General features: G+C 28.0%; 2 protein-coding genes across 5 annotated transcripts; one reads left to right on the forward strand and one right to left on the reverse strand.

The window, feature by feature from the left end:
• The first annotated feature begins 4,153 nt into the window (after positions 1-4,153).
• LOC106763156 (transmembrane protein 56) lies at positions 4,154-8,691 on the forward strand. 4 transcript variants are annotated; one of them, XM_022781873.1, is made up of 11 exons: positions 4,154-4,396; positions 4,877-4,897; positions 4,991-5,083; positions 5,595-5,800; positions 5,926-6,014; positions 6,102-6,240; positions 7,022-7,096; positions 7,288-7,409; positions 7,483-7,558; positions 7,707-7,766; positions 8,387-8,691. In XM_022781873.1, exons 4-11 carry the CDS (start codon positions 5,666-5,668, stop codon positions 8,513-8,515), a joined length of 825 nt encoding a protein of 274 aa, XP_022637594.1. In that variant the 5' UTR covers positions 4,154-4,396; positions 4,877-4,897; positions 4,991-5,083; positions 5,595-5,665; the 3' UTR covers positions 8,516-8,691. The 4 variants fall into 4 exon arrangements, with proteins under 4 accessions (XP_022637594.1, XP_022637595.1, XP_014502846.1 ...); XM_022781874.1 differs by lacking the exon at positions 4,991-5,083; XM_014647360.2 differs by lacking the exons at positions 4,877-4,897; positions 4,991-5,083.
• Positions 8,692-9,568: 877 nt separating this feature from the next.
• LOC111241771 lies at positions 9,569-12,507 on the reverse strand. Its single transcript, XM_022781640.1, has 5 exons — positions 12,440-12,507; positions 11,647-11,723; positions 10,302-10,402; positions 9,943-10,027; positions 9,569-9,816 (listed from the first exon to the last, which is right to left on the reverse strand). Exons 2-5 carry the CDS (start codon positions 11,692-11,694, stop codon positions 9,592-9,594), a joined length of 459 nt encoding a protein of 152 aa, XP_022637361.1. The 5' UTR covers positions 11,695-11,723; positions 12,440-12,507; the 3' UTR covers positions 9,569-9,591.
• Positions 12,508-18,392: the final 5,885 nt, after the last annotated feature.

The raw sequence follows: 18,392 nt of genomic DNA on the forward strand, positions 1-18,392 counted from the left end.
AAAGAGTATTAAAATATAAATAAAAGACAGTTTTGAAATTTTTTTAAAAAGGATACAGAGTTAAAAAATGTAGGATTATTCTAAATAGAAAGAATAAAAGTAAAAAATATATTTATTAAAGTTAAAAAATAAAGTTTTGAAAAAGTTAGAAATGCAAGATTAGGTGTTGGAGGTGCAGGAGGATGAAACACCTTACTTTAAATAGAAAGTGAAAAGTAAAAAAGATATTTACTAAAGTTAAAAGTAAATTTTTGAAAAAGTTGGAGGTGCAGGATGAAACCTTTGGAGGTGTAGGATGAAACACCCTTCTATTTTGTTTGAGATGAGTCTAACTTTACTTAGCCCAAGGTAGTTTTAATATGACTTAATCTAAGGTATGTCTTACTTAACTCGTCTTATATGAGTCTAATTTCTTTTAGTCAAAGAAAGGTCTAACTCAACTCAACCTAAAATAGATCAAACTTGACTTGACTCAACATAAGTCAATGCAAGCTTAATTTAACTCGACCCAACGTGAACCTAACTTTATTTTTCATGATGATCTAACTTAACTTGACTTGGTTTGGCATAGGTCCAATTTAACTTAATTCGACTTGATTGGGCTTGAATGCGTCTGTTTGAGATGTATTTTACTCGTTTTGGGTTGAGGTGCACCTAACATAACTCGATCTGACACAGATCCAACTCATCTCTATCTAAAGTAGGTCCAATTAAACTAAACACGATTGAATCCTAATAACCTTGGTTTGACTTGGACTTAACCCAACTAGTTTACTTAACTTAGACTTGACCTAACTTTATTTACTAGGATTTGAAATCGATTCTTAAAGACCGATCCATGAGTTAGTCCTGGACCATAAATTTTTTTGTTACATTTTAGTTCTATAGATTGTCATATAAGTTTCTTTTTTGACCTTAAAAATTTTTTGATCTTGAATTGGTTCAGTATTAGGATTGAGTCGAATTGATAAGTCTAACTCGAGATATATTTGTTCATTAAAATTGTTTCTTTAATTTTACATTGATAAAATAAATCATAACATGTGTAAGCGAATATATATTTTTTTTAAAATAACTTTCAAGAAAATAATCAGAAATGGAAGATTTAATATTCTTAAAGATAAATAATTTTTTTTATGAAAACACTTAATTAATTATAAATATGTATAATTAATAGACATTATGTTTTATATTATTCATTATAGTATATGTTATCATGAAATGGTAAAATAAGTTAAATAAATCAAATATTATGACTCTTGATTTTAGCTATTTACAATATCATTTTATTTATTGTGTAATATTACATTAATCAACATTAGTTTAGGATAATATTTATCTTTACTAACATAATTATAGGTTACTATTTATTCTATGTTATTTTTTGTATTTATTTGTTGTATATCACTTTTTTATTTAAATATATTGATGATAAATGCAAATCAAACGATTCAATATATTTTTCTATCTTGGTATCCAAGCTTTTGATCCATAACCACAACAATCATATCATACGTTGTCAACCACCAAATTGACCTCCTATCTACAATCTCTCTGAAGTTGTACAGAGACAATTATCCATTATAAAAATCTGTAATATTGTCAATTATTAGAAGCTACAAACTTAATGCTATATATTAGTAACAATAGAATGTTTGACCAATTCATGATTGTAGATGACACAACAACAAAACTCAATCATAGTTATGAGGATTGACAAACCCAAGATCAAGTCATTTTAGGATGGTTGATTAATTCTATGTCAATTGACATTGCAACTTAATTGTTTCATTGTGAAGCATCAAAACAACTTTGAGATGAAGCTTAAAGCCTTACTGGTGTGCACACCAGATCCAAAATCGTCTGTTTTAAATCTAAATTTCATAACAAAGAAAGGAAACATGAAGATGGAGCAATATCTTGGCAAGACGAAAAACCTTTTTGATAAGTTAAAGCAAGTTTACCAATTTTGTAAGTGTTTGAGACATAAATAGGTGATATTCTTAAATCTCAAATCCAGTAAGTTACACGTGTTATGATTTATTGGATTAATAGTCAAACTATTCTTGGGGGTTTCTTCTAAATGTAGAAGATCCTGTTCTTAATCCAATAGAACCAATTCAAGAACAACAGATAGAAATATGTCTCTTAAGCCTTGACTAAAGACATAACCGAATCTTGAGATGATTTGAGATATAAAGACGCTCCTAAAAGAAATAGAAAAGAGACGACGAATGAAAAAAAAATCACAAATCGAATTTTAACTATTAATTTATAAACTTGAATTTAGCTATTTATAATATTAATTTTATTTATTATGTAATATTATAATAATTATCGTAGTCATTCGTCAACACATGATAGTATATTTGTTTGATTAACACCATTATAAGTTATTAATTTATTGTGAGTTACTTTTTTTAATTATTTTTTGTCATCACTTTTATATTTAAATACATACATAATCAAGGTAAATAAAACAATTCTATACCTTTTTCTATTTAAATATTAGTCTTACACAATCTATCCATCTATTTATCAAGGTTAAATCAATAAAAGCTATGCCTTTACTCTCTCTATATATATAATGATATAATTTCTATTAAGTTATTAAAATTTATTAGTTGCTATAATTTTATAATTTTGGGATATTAGATAAATATATAGGTGGAAACAAACATAGAATAATACTAAAGCCTAACTAATTTAACTATTACCTAATTTTAGGTAAATATTTAAGTGACACACAGTTTGAAAGCACGTTGAAGTTGACATAATGCAACTTATATTTTGCGCCCAATATTTTATCAGATTTCATATATAAATTATTAAATTTTTTGTTAAAATGTGTTGTCTAGAAGTATTCATATCTGTATTCTCAAGTCTAAACTTCAAATATGTCATTAATTTCAGTGCTAGCAGTAACATTTGAAAACATTTGTTTATGGCATACAGAATATATTACAAATAATAATATTTAAACAATATTTTTTGATAATATTTAAACATGTGTGTTATTTTATAATTGATCTATAATAGTATTTATGATTATTAAATATGTTTTTAGTCTTTATATTTTGGGATGATTTTAGTTTTAGTTCCTCTCTCAAACTAAGGTAAAATTTAGTCTTTCAACTTTAGAAAACTCTGGTTTTAGTCTTTTTTACCAAATTTTTTTAACTTTATTTACTGTTGAAACGCGTTTCGCAATTAACATTGAAACAAAAATGTGTCAAACAGTGTAAACAATCCAAATGCTATAATGAAACAACAAATAAAGTTAAAAAATTTGGTAAAAAGGAATAAAACCAGATTTTTCTAAAGTTGAAGGACTAAATTGTACCTTAGTTTGAAAGAGAGACTAAAACTAAAATCGCCCCAAAGTATAAAGACTAAAAACATATTTAACCCTTATCATTATTGATTGTGAAGTAATTTTTCACCAATCATAAAATAACACGTAAATGATGTTCAAATATTATCAAAAAATATTATCTAAATATAATTATCCTTTTATTTATTTATATATATATATATATATATATATATAGAAGGAGACTTTAGAATAAACTTTATCGATGAAAACTTAGTTTAGTGTGCAGACAAAAATAAAATAAGAAGTGAATGATGAGCACTGTTCCTTGATTGACATTATAAGACAATAAATAGCACATCATACTTTGCTTAGGCACACCGTATTGTGCAAGCATGCAAGGATGAAACTACTTCTGTCCCTTCACAACCCTACTTTTCTTCTTCCAACAGATTTCCTATTTTCTGCACTCAACACATAATATATTTCCATCTCGTTGCCAATGCAGAGACACACCTCAAACATATCTAGCTTAATTTAAAAATATTTTACTACCAGAATTAAATAATAAATGAGAATATTTCGCAAAATTCTTTTCCATAACCGTTATTAAATATTATCAACATTTTCATTTATTGAAAAAAAAACATGGATTTGGAAGCCCACACATTTAATATAAGAGTATAAGAACAAGAGAAGATAATAATTGAAAATGATTGATGAAAGGGATTGAAAACCGAGTAGTTACCAGTCAAAAACAATTGTTGTCTTTTTTTTTTCTTTTTTTTCTTTTTTTGTTAATTATTTCTTTAAAAGAAAAAATAAGAAATGCATAAAAGACGCGGGTGCCAACCCAACCATAATATTTCTTCCTATCTCTGCCATCTTCTTCCTCGGCCTCACTTCTTCCAATCCCAATCCAATCCAATTCCGATTCAACATGTTAGGGTTTTCAATGTTCCAGATTTTCCCTTCCTTTTCTTCAATCACCACTGCACACGCAACGTGATTCCACCACCTTCGCCACTCTCACCGATCGCATTTCTCCCCTACGCCCGATTCCCGCCTGTCCCCCCTTCTTCGGTACTTTACTTCCTTCTCTCCTCTCTTCAATGCTGCTAACGCTTAAACGATTAGGTTATCGTTATGTTTTTTTTTTTGTTTTTTTTTTTTTAAAGTTCTTGACGAGGTTTTACTCTGAAGTTTTATGAAATGTTTTTTTCTTTTTGTTTTTATTCTTTTCGTCGTTGAGCTTACTTGTAGCTGGTGCTTTCAAATCTCACTTGATCAATTAGTTACAATTAATATGAACCGTTGGGTGCTGTTTTTTATGTGAAATTTGAACCCTATCTGAATTTCGTTTTCTTGAACTTCAATTATTAGATGATTTAAGACTTTTCACTTTTTTTTGTTTGACAGTGTCTTCTGTCAGCTCTGCATTGGTTTTAGAAGTTACTGACTTTCGGGGAATAGTAACTTATTTGATTTTCTTGCGAATGATATTTACAGTGGTAACTGGTAGGCTTGGTATTAATGAATAAACCGTTTGTCACTGATGTTTAGGTTGAAGAGTGTTTATATCTGGTATGTCATTTTTCTCCTACCCTCTCCGGATGGATGATTTATTTCCTGTAAATATTAATAATTGAACTTCACGCATGTTGGTTTGGTTGGTAGATCTGCGATAATGTTGTTGGTTGTTATTTACATTGCTGGATAGCAACGTTTGGAAATTGGAACAGACCTTTGGGTGTTTCGGGTGGAATTTGGGTATGTACAATGGATATGAAGCATTCTTGCCTTCTTGATTGATTTAATAGGTTTTGGATGGAGTAAAAGAAGAGTGTTGTGGCAATGTGTTTTATATGCAAACAACTTTCTTGCTTTCCGGTTCTGAACGTTTGGATTTTCCGTTGGATTTGCTTACCTTGTTAGAGTTGATTTGGTATAAGATTGCTTTCACCGAGAGATATTAGCACACTTCTATTTAATTTTGGATGTCGACTATCCTTTTCTGCAAGGAGGATGCCCATCGTCCAATTTCCTCTTATTTCTTCTTTCCTAATGTGATTATATTCTAGCTTTGTCCATATGAAAGTTTTTGATTAGTTATCTCTTCGGCACACCATAGACAAATACTTAATTTGTTAAGTTTCTTTCCCTTGATTTGTGTGACTTATGTGATAGTTATCCTTAACTCGGCAAAACAAATTGGGACTCATCGTTGGCTTTTAAATTTTGTAACATCTTGTGTTCAAACTTGTTTTTGTTCACAAAACAGGGTACAGGAGTAAAGGCAGAAAAAGCTCATAAGATCTTCAAGAGATTTTCCATTCAAGGGGTAGTGTTGCAATGTTGGCTTCTAATGAAATGATGAAATTCAAATCTTACCAGAACCGGGCTAATTTATTTGTGAAGGAATATTTGTTAGCAGACCCTCTGATTCCATACACTTCTATTATCGGCGGCGTTTTTGCTTGCAAGATGGTATGGTGTAATAAATTATATACTCATTCTATTTTCTAAAGTATTTCACTTGACTCGAGCTTTTATGGTTACTTTTATATATCTTTATTTTTCATTTATCTTTAAATATTTCTCTGTTTTTCCAGGTCTATGATCTGACTCAGCTGTTTAGCACTGTTCACTTTAAGAGCTATTCCAGTCTCACTAGAATCCAACGCGTCGAGTGGAATAATCGGTGAGTGGATATTTCCATTTCATGGAATGATCGTATTTAGTTTATGACGAAGATATATTTATGATTTTTTTCCTATTATTTGTGCAGTTCTATATCAACAATTCATGCTATTTTCGTAACAACTATGTCATTATACTTCGTGTTTTGCTCCAATCTATTTTCTGACGACGAGTTTTCTGAACTTGTTACATTACGAAGCTCTTCATTGTCTACATTTGCGCTGGGGGTAAGAATGATGTGGACCCTTGCCAATTTTGTTTGCCTTTACTTTTCCGCTTTGTAATTTATATCTGCCCGTCACCATTATCTATGATAAACAATCACTTATAATTGTTTTACTTCACTGTTGAGGGCATATCAATTGGATAAAGGAATGGATCATGGAGTTGAACTGTATGCTAACTACGGTTATATATTATATCATCTTGTTTAGTGACCTGATACCATTTTCTGATATTAACATGAATGGCATGATGTAGAGGAGTTCCAAAAAAAGTATGAGATAATATACTTTAGATGAGTCTGAATCACTAAATATACTGTAAGTTAAGTCTGAATCACTAGACATACTGGTCTTAAATTTGGAGGACACCCATGTGTTGTTACGAGGTCAAGACAGACAAGAGGAATATACTGCCAGGGTAAAGAAAAATAATATTTTAAGTAAATTGTTGATGAGTAAGTATACGTGCCTTCTGCTTCTGCTGCATGAAACGTGCTGCTTGATTTTCATAATTAATTTTTCTGCTGAAGAAAGAAAAGAAAGATCATGCCATATGTTTTTATTGTGCATATCTTCTGCTAATTCCATTTTAGTCAGTAATGCTTTCTATATGTTGCTAGTAACAATTTACGTCAAATCTGGACTTTTTATTGCATTGATTTTCCTGATACATCCAATGGTAACACAGAAAATTATATTTATAGATCATATTATGATCTGCAAGACATTTTTATTTATATCTGGTTATGAAATTTGCGTGTTTGTTTCAATTTTATTGTAACAGGTATCTGTTGGTTACTTCATCGCTGACCTTGGGATGATATTTTGGTTTTTCCCTTCTCTTGGTGGATATGAGTATGTAAGGATCATATCCTTTGATTTGCATGAGTTAAACCAACTTATTCATCTGAACTCTATTCAATTTTAAGATATTCCACTTGATAGGAACCCAGCTGAAGATGATTATGGCAGGAGTTTGGTTTCCTTCCTTTTTCACCTTCTTTGGTTGTGGGTCTGGATTAACATTACTTTATGCTGACATTGATTCAGGTGATTCATCATTTGCTTTCTTTAGTAGCAGTAGCCTATTCAATGTTGAGTGGAGAGGGTCAGCTATACACATACATGGTCCTGATCTCTGAGACAACAACTCCTGGGATAAATTTGAGATGGTAATCTACCACTTAAATGTTGCAGTATATGTCATGTAATTGATTTATTTATGCATATATTGTGTTTGTGAAGGTATCTTGATGCAGCTGGAATGAAGAAGTCGAAAGCCTATATCATCAATGGAGTTGTAATATTCATTGCTTGGATGGTGGGTCAAGTCTTCACAGCTTGAAATATATTTACGTCACACTTTTTTTGTGTATTTGTGGAATCATTCTGAATTGCCATGTCAGGTTGAGTACATATAATCTCATCCTGGCATCTTGGACATACTTGCTGAAATGGTCTTTGTGCAGGTTGCCAGAATACTTTTGTTCGTATACATGTTTTACCATGTCTACTTGCACTTCGATCAGGTAATAACTACTGACGTAATGAATTTCAGAAATTTTCTGGTATTTGTGCTGCTTTGCAACAATCAGACCATAATATTGAATTTTTGGCCTTATTAATAATGTTTTGTTGCCCTACAAGATCACTTTCTGAACATGTATAACGTGTGTGTTTAATTGGGAGGGTGAGGTGAGTTTGTGGGTGCAAGGATCAGCATTTAGGGTGGGAGTCTCTTTCAGTTTACACTAGCACGTACATACATTACCTCCATAAGATGGAATTGGTAGAACTTGTTCCAACAAATTTACAATTTGACTCCATGTTTGGCAAGCCAATTTTTGTGGCAGTAGATTCATCATGTGAACAATTTATTAGTCATGAATGTTCTTCCCATTAGATAGTTGGAAATTCACCCACACGTGATAGGGATTAGAGAGTGCTTTGTTGTGAGATGAGAGGCTGAATCATGAGTCTTGCATTTACATGCATTGTCAAGACGAATGCGGTAATCTTTTTAACTTTTGTAATAAATGCTATAGTCTTGCTTGCATGGGAATCATAAACATGTTCCTTCAAATTTCTGTTCAAGCAAAGTCTATCTTATAAAGCTTAGGATCTCACGTCATACAATTATTGAAAACAGGTTGAGCAGATGCAGTCGTTTGGACAAGTGTTAGTTATTGTTGTGCCGCTGGTGCTATCAATTATGAACTTGGTTTGGTTTTCAAAAATTATCAAAGGATTGAGAAAGACTTTGGCGAAGAGACAGTGAATGTATGTGCTTAGTGATATTTTAGGAAAATTAATACATGTCAATGATGTGTAGTGAAAGATGTAAGAGAACAGAAACAGTTGAAAGTGTTTGGGTCCCCTGTGATCCGAACTTGTATAAATATGTTCATTCTGCCTTTTTTCCCAATTAATGTACATTTATTGGTTTAATATTAATTATATTGTTAAATGCGATGTTTTTCGTTCAATTAGTTTGGCAGGCGTGTTCCTAGCCTGTCATTTCGGTCCATCTTCATGAGTTTTATTAATTTTTTCGTGTTATAAGTACTTGGATTACATTTTTATAAATAATTTTTAAAGAAGAAAATCAAATAATAAAATAATCTTTTAAGGAGTTAAAGCTAATTTATAACAGTTTTATTGTGTGAACTATTTTTTACATGGTATTTTATGTTAATTTTTTCAAAATCATAATATTAGGATTTACAAGTAATAAGAAGTGCGGTGAGTTTTCTTGTCTTTCTGATAAAATGAACTTTACACTTAATTATAGGAATTTTTTTTTAGTGAATTCCTGATTTTATGAAAATGTGTCCTTACAAATGAATTTTTATTTTATGGAATGGATTTCGAAATCTTAGGTATTTATTTAAAAAATTATTTTCAAACAAGAATTGCATAGTTTTACTTTTCTGTTACCTATTAAACACATACTCTTTGAAAACAAATAAAATATTAACAAGGAATATGAAATTATCATTCATTTAAAATGTGAGACAACTCCTAGAAAAGAATTACGAATAAGAGATGAGTGAAAAGTGATTAAATTATATGATCATGGTGTTAAAGAAGAAAGATATGCATAATGCAACCGAATTTCAATAAACCCTAGGGCTTGATTGATGCAAATGAAGAATAAAGTTGCCCAGCTCTGCCTGATGAATCATATGTTAGATTCTTTTTAGCTAATTAATAATCATGGTTTAGATTCTTGTAACATAATTATTATACAGAAGAAGAAAGATGACCTTTTTATTAAGGCTAACAAGACTAGCTAACTTGTAATAAAGAATAATATAATAATCAACTGCCTAAATAAAATTAGAATTGAGATATTCAGATTGCTAGGTCTAAGTTAATATAAGAATTTCCAAAGGAAGGTGTAGAACTAGAATGAATAGAATGATTAGCTGGTGCAGTAGTTGATGAGGAAAAATGCATCATGTCTTCGCTATTCTCACTTTTCATCATAGAAATTAGAGGTGTGCTGAAGGAGAATAATAGATTAGGAACATTTGAAACATCATCTCTAACCAAACATGAACTTGACGACTCAGCTTCCTGCAAAGCAGATGAAGAACATTGGATTACATAATTGTGAAGACAAGAACATAGGTTTTCGAAACATTACATGATGTTCTTTTTTCTTCATATAAAATATCAGGGAGATGGAAAGTGATATAATACCTGGTTTAGATCATAATCAGTCTCTTCATTGCTTTGTGAAAGTCCTTTTTTCTTGTCTAAGAGATGAAGTTCCCTCTTCATTATTCTGTGCTTTCATATGAAAATGGTATCAAATTCATAATATGATAAAATCAACTTTTTCATGAAACTCATTTTTAAAATACCAATAAATTTTATATATTTATATATATGATCTCATAATAGGATTGGATATACTTTAATATGATATTAGATATATAAATAATATCTAAAAGGTAGTTGAAAAGAAGAAATTAAAGTTGAAAAGAAAAATTCAACATACTCAGCTAAACAAAGACATTAATATAAAATGTTTTGAAAATGAGTTATGGCTGCGTTACCTTTGGGTTGGACAAATGGAGCATACTTTGAAATCCTTCACATTTCCTTCCATCAACTCATCTGCACAGTTCTTGGCATAGCCTTTCATGTTTCTGTACATCTAATTAACAAAACCCATTTCTCTTCAATGTAAGCATATCACACTATTCAAATTTATATGTTATTAATTCATACTTAACAAAATAATCAAGTTTACGTCTTTTTTGTAATATGATTTTTTATCTACAATATTTATCTTTGTCTAACAATATATATGTTAGATAAAATGTTATTAAATTACAATCCTTAATTACCACATATAAGGGTTGAGTTACTACCTATTTATAAATATGTAGTTCTTTTTTTTTAACAAGTAGTAGCAAAATTTATTGCATTGTTTACAAACTGTTGTCCTTTCGTTAAATCTTTCATCACTTTCACATAATAACATAGTTTAAAAATTGCACTGATAGTCTTGATTGTAAAGATGGATACTGAAATTTTGAGTTATCTAAATTCCAATATGATTGTGGTGGTTTACATAAAGGGAAATTTCTGATAAACTCAAGTATATTTTATGAACAGATGCCTGCACTGTGCAGTGCCTTATGAAGTTTTCCATGAAATATGGTCATTATTTAAAAGCTTTCTGATATTGTTTTTGAGCAATAATTGAACTAACTTTCAAACTATTTGGTCTAAGTCATTTATTGAGCCATTTAATGTAAAAGGAAAAGAGGTGACAGAGATGTAATGACCTAATTAATTGAGGACTAGAAAAAGCCCTAGAACAATATCTCATATCAGGAATTAATGTCTTTCATACAAATCTCTTCACGTTCCATAATCTATTTATATATATATATATATATATATATATATATATATAAAAGGGATAATGATATTTAGATAATATTTATTGACAATATTTAAACATTAATTACGTGTCAATTTTGGTAAAAAATTACTCCACAATCAATAATAATAATCATAAACATGATTGTAGAGTAAGTTTTGACCAATTACAGATTAACACGTAATCAATGTTCAAATATTGTCAAAAAAAATGTTGTCTAAATATCATTATCTATATAAAAGTAAATTTTAAATCTAAACTATGAGACCAGTTAATATTATAAACTTATATTATTTATAATTAATATGATATCTTGAACACATTTTTGATGTCAAAAGATATTTATTTTAAACGGGAGATTAAATATTAAATAAATAATAATAATGTGATATAATAAACTTAACACAAGAAAACAAATCTAACTAAAATATTTTTGATTAAGATTACATATCATGAAGAAAATACTAAACCTAACTTAGCCATTTATATATATTTATAGACAGAAATACCTGAAGATGGCTTTTGATGTGAGCGATCCTGAGTCCTCTCACATGCATCTGCTGCAGAATTCTCTTCGGAGTTGCCTCTGCAAAACCATGTTGCTTCTATTATTTTTATTTGCAGTTTATAATTCAGCATATCTCAATTTTCAAACACTTTCTTCCCACCTTAATCGGCTTCATGTTTCACAGTCACAAAGAGATGAAACGAACTTCATCTATATATCTATATAATATATTTTGATACATAAAATTTTCTGCTATATATATATATATATATATATATATATATATATATATATATATATATATGTGTGTGTGTGTGTGTGTGTTATGATAAATAACAGATATTGCTGACACAAACTATCTTCTGCCAGTATGAAACAAGAATCAAGAATCAGAAGAAAAACAAGGCAAAATGAAGAAGAGTGAGTCAACAATGCAGAAAAGTTAAAGAGTGAAGGAAAGTTGAAAGGTTTGATGAGGGTTAATTTTCTATTTGCACCCCACTTCGGTATTATAATTCGATGTCATATTTGTTCCATCTGAAACTTCTAACACACACTTCTTTTACATATCCCTTTTACGTCGAGGTATAAACATCTCGAACATGATAAGCTTGTAAGATGAACCTTACACCTCACTCATATATTATAATTTAATGTTATTTCTGATTGATGTGAGACTTCGAACACCAAATTTGATGTTTTCATGAACAGGTTTTGGAAGCCCTAAACATATACATAAACCCTAGATAGAAGAGAGAATATATTATTATGATATGAAGGAAAATGAACTCAACTGTGTTTTCCACCAAGGGTTTGAATAGCTTGAACGAAGTGTTGATGGAGTTGAGGTGTCCAACGAAGGCGTGGAAGTTCAGATTTGTTGTACTGCCTAACACTTCTCTCACAGTTTTTCATCTTTTCTGTGTTTCAGCCTTTTGAATATGAGAGATTATTAAATAATAAGAGTCTGCAACACTTGAATATGAATGGTGCAGGTAGAAACCTCCAAAAGTCTATGCCCAATGACTTTTCATGAAATTCAATTAAATGAATTCTTAAAATCTATAATATTTCACTCAAATTCTTTTTGTATACTTTTCAAATAAAATTGTCGCTTTTCTATCACTCCATTCATTTCAATTTGACAAAACCAGAGAATGAAACGTGTTTTTTAAGAAGATGATATTTGTTAGATTCCACCATATATTCCTCCAAGCATTCATTGAAGAATTAACAAGTGGGTTTTCTATATATATATATATATATATATATATATATATATATAGAAAATGTTAATTTAAATATAATGTACTAACTTGTCAAGTAATAACAAAATTATTGACTTTATTTATAATAATTACTTTAAAATTATATCTAAAATAGTTTTTATTGGATATAAACTAAAAATGTATTAACTATCCTTGCAGTCAACTTTAATTTATCTCTATCGTAAATTTTAATTATATTCATTTGTTCCTTATTTTTAGTATGACCAAAATATACGTATAAATGAAATGCATTTATGTCCGAAAATGGAATCATTTACCGACACTACTTGTCCCTTTCGCTTTCTTTATTGGAGTTTTCAAAACATGACTTGAAAAAAATTCCAATTATGTAAAAGAATAAAATTAAGCATATCAATATCTTATTATCTTATGATCTATATATAACATATTAGTTAAAACATATTGCAATCAATATTATAACCAAAATAAATCATTTTTTCATTAGCTAATAGTATATAATATAGTTAAGTTTATCTAATATTCTTGTTTATCTAAAGGCTATATATACAGAAAAAAAAAGAAAAGAAAAATAAAAAACAACGTAGATGCTATCTTATGGTCTCTTTTTCTGTATTTGTATCGCTTACTGAAAGAAAGAAGATACTGTATTATTAAGTATCTCGTGTATTAAAATATAAATTTTAACAATAAGAAAATTAAATTAAAATGTAAACATATAGTTTTAAAGTTTGAAAAATAAAATATAGTTTAACTAAAACAGTTTTATTTTACGAATGACTTATAAATATTTTATTACAGTTAACGTTCAATTAATTCAGTATCTGAAAATTTACAATATGTGATATATATGGTGTTACATTAATTATATTAAGTTTTTTTGTCTTACTTTTTATGTTTGTTGAATCCATTTTTCTAACAAACAGAATTTAAATAAAAAAAGGTACATCATTTTATTCCCCAAAAGGAAACATGTGATGTTCGTGTAGGATATATTTACAATGTTTTTCCTATATATTGTCTCCATAAAAAATGAATAATTAAAAGGGACGATATATACAAAAATCTAAGAAAAACAGCTAATAATTGAATATATTATAGTGTTGAAGAAATGAAGATCATCACGTCAAAAGTGAATAGGTCGTGCATGTGTTCAAACAAATAAAGCATAGAGCTGTTACTGACTGCTTACGTTGTTCCAAGGTTACCTTAATCGCGACAGCTTTCATGAAAATACAATTACATATAAAAAAAACTTAAGAAAAGAAAAAATATTTAAAGTACCATTAATATCAACATGTTGAATATACTGGAATAATTTTGAATATATTTAAAGTTGAATTTTGAAATAGTTATTTTTTTTTTTTGAAGAGAAAGTATAAATAAATTATAGTTGTTTATTAGAAGAAGAAAAAGATGTGTTGAATTGTCGATATGAGCCAAAGAATTTGATGTCAATTATTGACGGTGCCTACTTTTGGACCCATCTATTGCCTTTCATATGCCGTGTTTAACACTACTATTCCCTCAAAATTCAAACATCATGGAAAGATAATCTATAAACTTTTAAATTCGGATCTTTCTCTTAAAAAGGTTACCCTAATTAAACAATTCCATATGGAATAGGTTCCACTTAATCTTACTCAAACAATCTTTTAAATTTCATACCTATTAATCATACCATCACTATATAAAAAACAATAAATGTTATTTTATTGGTTAGTTTTACATATTCTCAAAACATGTTAGAATCTGTGAATCAATCTGGTTTAGGTTCAGATTAGGTTGAGTTGACTTTTTTTTTTTGAAATTTTGATATAGGTCAATTTTGAACTTGATTCATTAACAATCTGGATTGAACCCATAGTGAGTCAGGTTGAATCATCAGTCCACCTATTTTTTTTTAATAATACTTTTATTGAATTAGTTATTTTATAAAATATTAAAATGGAAACTCGCGTAAAATTATTTTTTTATAAAATAATTAACTCAATGTTTTGATGCAAAAACAAATTTGAATACTATGAAGCTACTAAAAATCTTTGTTGAGAAGATTTTCTAATATCTTTTTGTGAATTGAATTTGATTTATCGTAAATATAATTTAAGATCCTTCTCCTTTATTTAAATTTGAATTAGAATACTTTTATTATTTTTTAATTAAAAAAAATTGTAATTAAGTTAGCGAAAACAAACTCGATTAACTAATCTATGATAGATCATGCTAAATTCAAATTTTTTCGACTAACTAATAAATGTGTCAGGTTGGATTAATTAACCCATGATGGTGGAACGTAATCTGTTTTGACAGTACTAGTTTTGCATAATAAAATAAAATAAATAATTATTTATATTTATTATGATAATAATAATGCTTATTAATTTTATTATATTATTTTTTATCAAGCTATTTCCAAATTATATATAAATATTTAATTTTATAATTGAAATATTTGACAATAACATGACCTTATGATTTTATTAACAATAACTCTTTTTCCGTATTTAATTTTAAGTTGCGTGTATCTTTATCTTAGATAATGCATAAAATAATTTATTACACTAATTGCATAACTAATATTTAGTTTCGTGTATGATAAACTAATAAGTTTTTTCAATCAAAATTTGATATCGGATTTTTTTTTTTACAAAAAATATGACTCTGTTCAATATAAATAAATTGTAAATTCTATATTCACTAGAAATATAATAAAGTAATATCATATACCCTTTGATGATTAGTCTATACCTTATAATATATATATACCCTTTGATTAATGAAAAGGTAATCCTAGTTGAAAGATTCCATGCACACGTAAATCGAGAAAAGAATGCATGCAAGAAAGAGTAAGCTTTAATTTCTTCATTCCCATCACTTGAATTGAATATAATGTTTGGGAATATTGATTTATGATGTTCTTGATTTCATGCCATTGTATGAATTTTGTTAAACTACTATGTTGATAATTGATGTTTTTTTTTTCCTTTGCAACTTAGTCAAATGGAATTTTAGTTCTTAAATTTGAAAAATTATTACTGAATTTTGGCTATGTTTCTGCGCATGCATTTATTGGTCCCTACATGAATTAGAATGACACCATTTTTCAACTTCTACATTATGGATTCGTTTTTATAGTTTTAGAGAATAAAATAAGTAATTTTGATCGTTGAAATCATGAATGGTTAGGGTTCATTTTCATCAACAAATAAGATTATTTAGGTTATCAATTAATGAAACAATTATATTAAGCAAAAAGTAGGTTGGATCCGGTTTTATCTTTTTGAATTCCAGTTTTGTAAAAGAAGAAAATACAATTAAGAAAGAAAATTGTACTAAAACTATCAGCTGAGGTAAAGGTCTTTCAGTAATATTCTAAAAATATTGAATTCAGTATATATAAGCCATTTTAAAAAACAAAAATTTCTAAACTATATTTCTGTTTTTGAAGTTATAATGTAATATATGTTATAAATGTAAATATATAATTTATTTGTGGTTGTTTAATTAATATTCAATTGTATGATTAAGTGATTGACACTAAAAGAAAAGTTGTAATTGCTTACCCATTTTATTTGTTGATAATAAGAAAAATCTATAAATAATTTAAGTTTATTGATAACCAAAATTTCATTAGTAAAATTGTAGTTGATAAATTTGTTTGGTTGATAAATCATAAGACAATTATTGAAAACTGCAATAATTCATTAAAAAAATATATATAGGTAAATATCACGATTAAATCTTTTTTTTCTTATTTTTCTCTTTTACCTCTTATTGTTGTTGACATAACGATAGTGTGTTGTCATCACATCATCACTATCGTTATATCGATCACTTTTGACTCGTCCTTCTCCTTTTTCGGTTCATTTTCTTCCTTTTTTACCTTTTCCTTCATTCTGGTAACAATTATTATTATCGTTGTGCCTCCATCCTTGTAACTGCGATCAACTTCACTTCTCCTCATCCTACTTCTCTTCTTCCTTTCTTTTTCTTTTCACCATTCTCTTGTAAAAAATTTATAAAACTTGATAAGGAATTTATCATTCATTTTACTAATAGAAAAGTTCACTAATAATACATATTATAAATTATTGATGAAATTGATTGTTGAATACATTAACGAAAATATTTGACTAAAGACAAGACCCACATAGATCTCGTTAAGATAGACTTCAACCATGTCTCTGATACCATATTAAGAAGTGGAGTTTAAGCCAACCGGTTTGTAAGGTGAAATTTGTACCCCGCTTATATATTATAAATTCGTTTTATCTGTAATCGATGTGAGACTTCTAACAAAATGTGTGAACTTGCACCAAAATAATACACATGTAAACACCATGAAAAAGTTGAGTCCATCCACTCATGGTCAATTTATTGCAACATCAAGCATAGACAATAACCAATGTAGTTTTTGAAGAAAAACTATGAGAAGTGAAAACCATAATCTTCAAAATAATAGTACTTTGACTATTATCAGTGCATCTACCTTTAAAGAAAAAATAATAATAAGGTGGCATATGTTTAAATTCATTTAATACACGAATGGTTATAAGAAAATAAATTTTTGTATTTTTTTTAAATGTATAAAAAGAATTAATATCAAATTAATGTAAAAAGTTTATATATGTTAAAATATTATTTGTGTCTTGACCTGCAAGTGGTTGTTCTACAAAGTCAAGTTTGAGAGTTAGATGAAAGGATTGAAAGAAGGTTTGAACTACCATCGTTTTCAATCCAGCAAGCAAGCTAGGTCAAGTTTTTATTCAAGCTTCTTAATGTCACAATTGCACTCTTCACGCTTATCTTAAACTATTTAATTACATTTTACAATCAATATTTGCTATTTAATGAGCTTATCTTTTCTTAAAGTAGTTTATGGCTGACAGTAATATATGTTATCAGTGCATTGCTCTTAAATTTTTTAGAATTACTTATTTATATAATAATGAGAATTAAATTAGAAAGATTTTTAATTTATTTTTATAGCATGAGTTATTTAATTTTAATAAATATTATATCAATTAAAATGAAAAATAAATAAAAGATGTGAAATGTATATAAAAAGAAAATTGAGATGTTTTTTTCTTATATTTCTTTTCTCACGTGTTAAGTTCATTCTTTTATCAATGGTAAAATATAAATTCATCATTTTTTTTTTTCAGTTCGCATGTGTTTCATTTATTTCTGAAGAAAACAAAAAGTATTATTTTTTTACTTCATATTGAAATATTACTTTCATATATAAAAAAAAGTATTATATATATACGAAAAATGTCTTATATCTTTTAAGTTATTGCATAAACTAATTTAACTTCTCTCTTTTCTACAACATTTTCTTATAAAAGTTCCGTTTATAAAGTAAAATAATATACTAATTTTTAATCAATTTTTATTATGATTTATTTATTATAAGTTTTCTTTTTGATAATTGCATTTTTTTAAATTTTAGTTTTAATTTAACTATTGACAAAACTTAAGAATGTGAAGAAATAAGGAA

Source organism: Vigna radiata, chromosome 6 (genome assembly GCF_000741045.1).
Source record: "Vigna radiata var. radiata cultivar VC1973A chromosome 6, Vradiata_ver6, whole genome shotgun sequence".
Classification (NCBI taxonomy): Eukaryota; Viridiplantae; Streptophyta; class Magnoliopsida; order Fabales; family Fabaceae; genus Vigna; species Vigna radiata.

What these genes read in the sequence shown, in the direction of transcription:
- LOC106763156 (XM_022781873.1), top strand. Translation starts at nt 5,666, where the DNA reads ATGTTGGCTTCTAATGAAATGATGAAATTCAAATCTTACCAGAACCGG. An exon ending in CCTGGGATAAATTTGAGATG is followed by an intron (nt 7,410 to 7,482) that starts GTAATCTACCAC and finishes GTGTTTGTGAAG; the next exon opens with GTATCTTGATGCAGCTGGAA. An exon ending in TCTACTTGCACTTCGATCAG is followed by an intron (nt 7,767 to 8,386) that starts GTAATAACTACT and finishes TATTGAAAACAG; the next exon opens with GTTGAGCAGATGCAGTCGTT.
- LOC111241771 (XM_022781640.1), bottom strand. Translation starts at nt 11,694, where the DNA reads ATGCATGTGAGAGGACTCAGGATCGCTCACATCAAAAGCCATCTTCAG. An exon ending in ACATCAAAAGCCATCTTCAG is followed by an intron (nt 10,403 to 11,646) that starts GTATTTCTGTCT and finishes TTTGTTAATTAG; the next exon opens with ATGTACAGAAACATGAAAGG. An exon ending in CTGATTATGATCTAAACCAG is followed by an intron (nt 9,817 to 9,942) that starts GTATTATATCAC and finishes TCTGCTTTGCAG; the next exon opens with GAAGCTGAGTCGTCAAGTTC.